Genomic DNA, 5,103 nt, shown 5'->3' on the forward strand with positions numbered 1-5,103 from the left:
TTTGTACATTTAGTAAAAAGCTGAAATTATACCTCATAATTTGTTGTAATATTTACACTTGTATGACACACAAGAGTAGCTAAACTCCTTGGACTAATAAAACATATTTAGAAAGGTACATTTTACATCGACAAGCACTCAATTCTGTAAATCCCCTTTTCTTGTGTCTCATTTTTCACATGAAAAACCACAAAAACTCCCTGTTTCTCTGACACAGCACTAACTCACACAAAACATTCACACTTTTCTTTCTCTTAGTTGCTTTTATTTCATCCATATTTATTCTCATATACCTACTCACTTGTGCTTTTTACACTTTATTTCACCTTATTTAAGTTTTGATATGTTTTCTGCTTTTGTTGTAACTCTTGGTTTTGTGTAATGTCAAATTTTCTATTTGAAACCTCTTGTATACTCCATTCGATGTTTTTTAATTAAACACAAACTATAAGTGGAATTTAAACATAGTTAATTGTGCAATTTTTGACACATCTTTTTGTTGAGGTGGTGCTTTTATTCTGAAGGGGCCAGAGCGGACGTACAGTTGCTGTTGGCGGAAATCAGGCGGGCATTTAAAAACAAGCTAACAGTAAGTTGTTGTTGGTATGAATATCAGCTGTATTTGAAGACATTAAGGAAGAAAGGGACATTTATCCTCATGGCGAAACAACGGACCACAACAGCTCAACCCTCGGATATTAACCAGACTTCCGCTCCTGCGGCGAAAAAGTCCAAACCGGTCCGTCGTACTGAAGAAGGTCTGAGAGCCAGAAAGGAAAGCGACCGTCTGCGAGTAAAAACCAGGATCAACATCTCTTATAGCTTCACAAGATGGAGAAAGTTAAAGGTGGAGAGGAATCTACGGACGGATGGAGACGTCGCTAACTATCTCTTGAACTTGTGAGTATTTGGTTAAAGCCCCATTGGGCCGTGTTTGTGACTGGTGACAGCACTGCAGGAGCACGACTGTATATATATATTTAAATAAATAAAGTCTTAACAGAGTACACATTGTGTTTAAAGCTGAAATCAGGCTGTAATTAAAGAAAAAGGGTGTAAAAATGAAACGGAAGACAGCACTTCCTCAGTTGTGATAAGATCACTCATATGATATCTCTGACTCTAGTTTCCCCTCGGTTTTATCACGAAAGGAAACGTGCATCCTGACATATACATACATGTCTTAATGCACCTTTTAGAGCAGGAATCACAGAAGAGTTGTAAAAGTTTTCAACAGGAGCGTGTTTCCCCTCACATGACAGCTCAGTTCACCTAACACGTGTGTTCAGGGCCAATAACACGGTTGTGACTGTCGGCTCTGACAGCTCCGCGAAGCACACATGTGGCGATGTGAACAGGCAACTAAAACAGCCTGTGTAAAGTATTTATTACGTATAATCACGGCAGCTTAGTGTATTTTGATATTTTCGTCAAATGCTCTTTAAGACCAGTGTAAAAAGACGGTGCATGTTCGTCCACCGTGCGGGGACTACTTTTCCTTCCGCGCTGGCGAGAAACCAGACAAGAGGACTGCAGTGAAGTTGGGCTGAAATTGGATATCGCTGTGGCTTGTGGATGCGCAACTTGTGTTATTAATGGAAATATCGATGTGTTTCAGAAGTCTTTTGCAAATTTTATTTCTCACTACCTCCTGCAACTGCTTTGGGAATTAATTGGTTTTTTAGATGGTTTAATTATTGAAGTAGCGTTGCATGAAGGCTAATAAGCTCTAGTTCACTCCTGTGAATCACAAAAGAAATGTACATGCTTAACAGTAGCCAGTATTTGTATAATATGGTAAAGTTGGAGCGATAGATGTTCTTATGGTATGTGACCAATGCTGAATGAAGAAACTTAGAATTAGTTTCTCTTTGAGAGGATGAGGTTCAGTGGTTTATCAACCTGGCTTGCAGGTCAGAGGAGAGACAGTTTCATGTGGGAGTTCAGTGTGTTCTCATAGCATTTTTACACCAATGCAAGAAGTGAAAGAGGAGGCGGGTCCCAACTGAAACTATTATGAAAAAAGGAACAAATTTGAAACTGAAAACAAACTATCAGGGTATGTCGAAAGCATAAGTGGTGGATGAATTTGTGCACAATTGACTGGACTTTATTTGACCCAAAACCCTACAAATAGGTTGTCTGCTGGGAGTTTGTCTCACAGCTAAAACCAAAACTCAACAACCAACATCAGAGTTGTTTTGGTGTTAGCTAAACAATTAATGTTTCAGTCGTCCTTAAGTTTAACCTTAAACCTAATCATAATCTCAATTTCAACATGTTTTGGTGCATGGCAAGTTAATTAGTATGTAAATAAAAACAAATCTATAAAAAAAACATGGTTCAGTCTTTTAAGAAACAAGTTGGCTGTTGGTGAATCACTTGGGGTTACCTCTCCTCTCTTATCCAGATGTTTCATTGAATGAGGCCAGTTACACCTACAAGAGTAAACTCAGTCCCAGAACCACCAACACTTTTGGAACAGTTCAGACCTTCACTCATCCACACGTACTGCATGTACATACACTGAAACCTGCAGCAACAAATATTTCAGTCTGTATTTACACTACTCAAAAATACCAAACTCAAAGAGAGAATAAAGAGCCCGAACAAAAAGCCAGTGGACACTTCAGCAACTTAAACTATGTGGAGTTTAGAGGAGAGCCATGTGGGATTTCCATGTCCTGTAACCCAATACTATATAAATTCTATTAACTATAAAAACCCCACTGAACATAGTTTATATGAGGGACACTGCAGGGCTCAACCACAATGTGCTCATGTTCAGTTTATAGTGTAACACTGACTATCAGACTATTTAGACAACAAACACGTTGAACTTCTTACATTAAAATCTAAAAGTTGTGCAAGAGGAAACTATTTATCATCTAAAGCAGGTTTTGTCATATACTGAAACATGGATCCATGTGAGGCACCTCTGACCCGTATTATTAATTCCAGACTGCCACCTGTTGGACAAACTCAGATCACACCAACTTCAGCTGATGTTCTTCCCCAATGAAAATACTCAGATAATCAGATGGAGAAAAAAAAAACGTTTTATTGTTTATTTCTAATATTTCACAGATATTTAAAATATGTTTCACAGTTAATTATAGAGAGACTTTAAACATATGTACAGTATATGTGTAAGAAAACATGTTCACATGGCAGTTCTGGGCCCTCTTTACCCCACACACTAATTAACCATTAGTCAACTGTGTGGAATATGGAGGAAGGGACATGACACACTTTTATCTTCCCCCAAAGGTGGGCAGCGTTGTTTTCAATGTGAAAACAACATTCATATAAATGTAGGCAGATACCTCTCAGTTTAAGACAGTACAGTTCAACAGTCTGACAAAATGCAGCTAACAAATTTAAATTACCATAAAGTTGAATCAAAGCAGAAACACTCTCTACTGGAAATAACAGCTTTGCTCTTCAGTATTAGTGCATGATCTTGTGCATGTGGTGTGAAATGCAGAATCACTGACAGCAGCAGAGGCTGAGATATCCAGACTGTAGTATCTAGACTCTACCACTTCCTATAATGCAACAAATAGCCTATTTTTGTTGGACACACTTCAAAATAAATACTGTCTATTTAACTCAGGTTTGTTTATTTACCTGGACATCAACTTTCTGGTTAGAGAACTGTTCTTATCCACAGAGCGAGAAGATCCTCTTCTACAGAGTCTGCCATGTTGAACTAACATGTTTCTACAGTGGCCCAGAATGGACAAACCAAAGGATGGCTCTAGATGGGGCCTTTTGTGTTTTTTGCAGGTTTCACAGCCACCATAGTTTTTGCTACACACTTGGAAGGCTGAGCTGTATTCAAATGGTTGCAATCTTCAACTTCACCGCTAGATGCCACTGAGTCTTACACACTGGTCTTTTAAATTAAAACATCAAATAAAACAACTATAATGAAATAAAAACCCCAATATGAAAATAAGAAACACAACATAACATTTCATAATAATGACTTGATTCTTAATTGTTTTGATTTATTGGTTTATTTTGTAATTAAAAATAATACCAATGTATTATGTATTTATTTAATACTGGCTATTTTTGAGCCCCATATGTAAGTATTACAAATATATAATTTTCTTTTTGTCTTTTTTTTATTGTATTCCTTAATATACATCTAACATTTTTTTGCTTGAAGGTTTATCTTTGACCTTAAAAAGTTATTTGATAAGATCTCACCGGAAACTGTCTTTCAACCCGTGTCTCGTGTTCCTTATCACCGGATGGAGATCAGTTGTCATGGAGACGTTTCGGTTTCATTTGACATGTTTTTTTTTTGTGTTTGTGCCTCATAGCGAAATGGGGGTAAAAAAAAAAAACACATGTGTTTTTATAAATAAATAAATAAATAAAATGTATACAGCAGAGCTCGATGTAGCTATCGCCCCGGTTACTGTCCCCAAAAGACGACTACATCCCCCACAATGCAACGCGACCACGTCTTTACGCTCCTGTGTTTACGTTTAGCGGTCACGTTCGCCAATTGCTGGAGCAGACTTTCGGCCACTGTAAAGACAATTCAGACATGGTGGCAGTCGTCAGTGTGTAATTCCTCGTTTCTTTCACACTCTGGTTGTTTTTTTCTTGGTGTAACGATGCCGGGGATGTGCTCTGTGCCCGGCTGTAAGGGCTACAAGAAGGCCCGGTCCCGGGGAGTCGTGTTCCACTCTCTGCCTACAAGAGACCCGGGGCGGTGCAGAAAGTGGTTAAAGGCCATACACAGCCCCAAATTTGACGAAAACACACCAGTAAGTAAATACGGGAATATTCGAGTATGCAGCCAGCATTTTAAACCAGAAGACTACGAACCGGACATACAGGCAGAACTTATGAAAACAACGCCCCGAAAAATCCTCAAGTCCAACGTGATCCCGTCTGTTTTCTCTGGAAGACAACAAGAGGACCTCAGCAGCTCTCTGCCAGCAGAGGACAGGAGCCCAACAGAGGTAACCACTTCATTTACCTGTGAGCGGTTTCATAGGTAACATTGGCAAGAAATCTTATATTTAAAGGCATAATATGATCAACATGTATTAGTGAGTTGTGTACTTACATTATTCTGTC

At 38.6% G+C, this 5,103-nt stretch overlaps 1 protein-coding gene across 2 annotated transcripts in view; it reads left to right on the forward strand.

Annotated features, from left to right (window-relative positions):
* The first annotated feature begins 766 nt into the window (after positions 1–766).
* Positions 767–5,103, forward strand: part of LOC118343457 — an 11,590-nt gene continuing 7,253 nt past the window's right edge. The window contains exon 1 of one of the 2 annotated variants that reach the window (XM_035682277.1): positions 767–900. Coding sequence is in view for 1 of the 2 variants with exons in the window: in XM_035682276.1 (XP_035538169.1) it covers positions 4,464–4,985 (522 nt within the window). In the remaining variant the exon portion in view is untranslated. Of the gene's footprint in view, positions 901–4,092; positions 4,986–5,103 lie in introns of those variants that run through there. The other variant, XM_035682276.1, reaches the window with a different exon arrangement.

This window comes from Morone saxatilis, unplaced genomic scaffold (assembly GCF_004916995.1).
Source record: "Morone saxatilis isolate NCDOM2014 unplaced genomic scaffold, NCSU_SB_2.0 Contig11, whole genome shotgun sequence".
In the NCBI taxonomy this organism is placed as follows: domain Eukaryota; kingdom Metazoa; phylum Chordata; class Actinopteri; family Moronidae; genus Morone; species Morone saxatilis.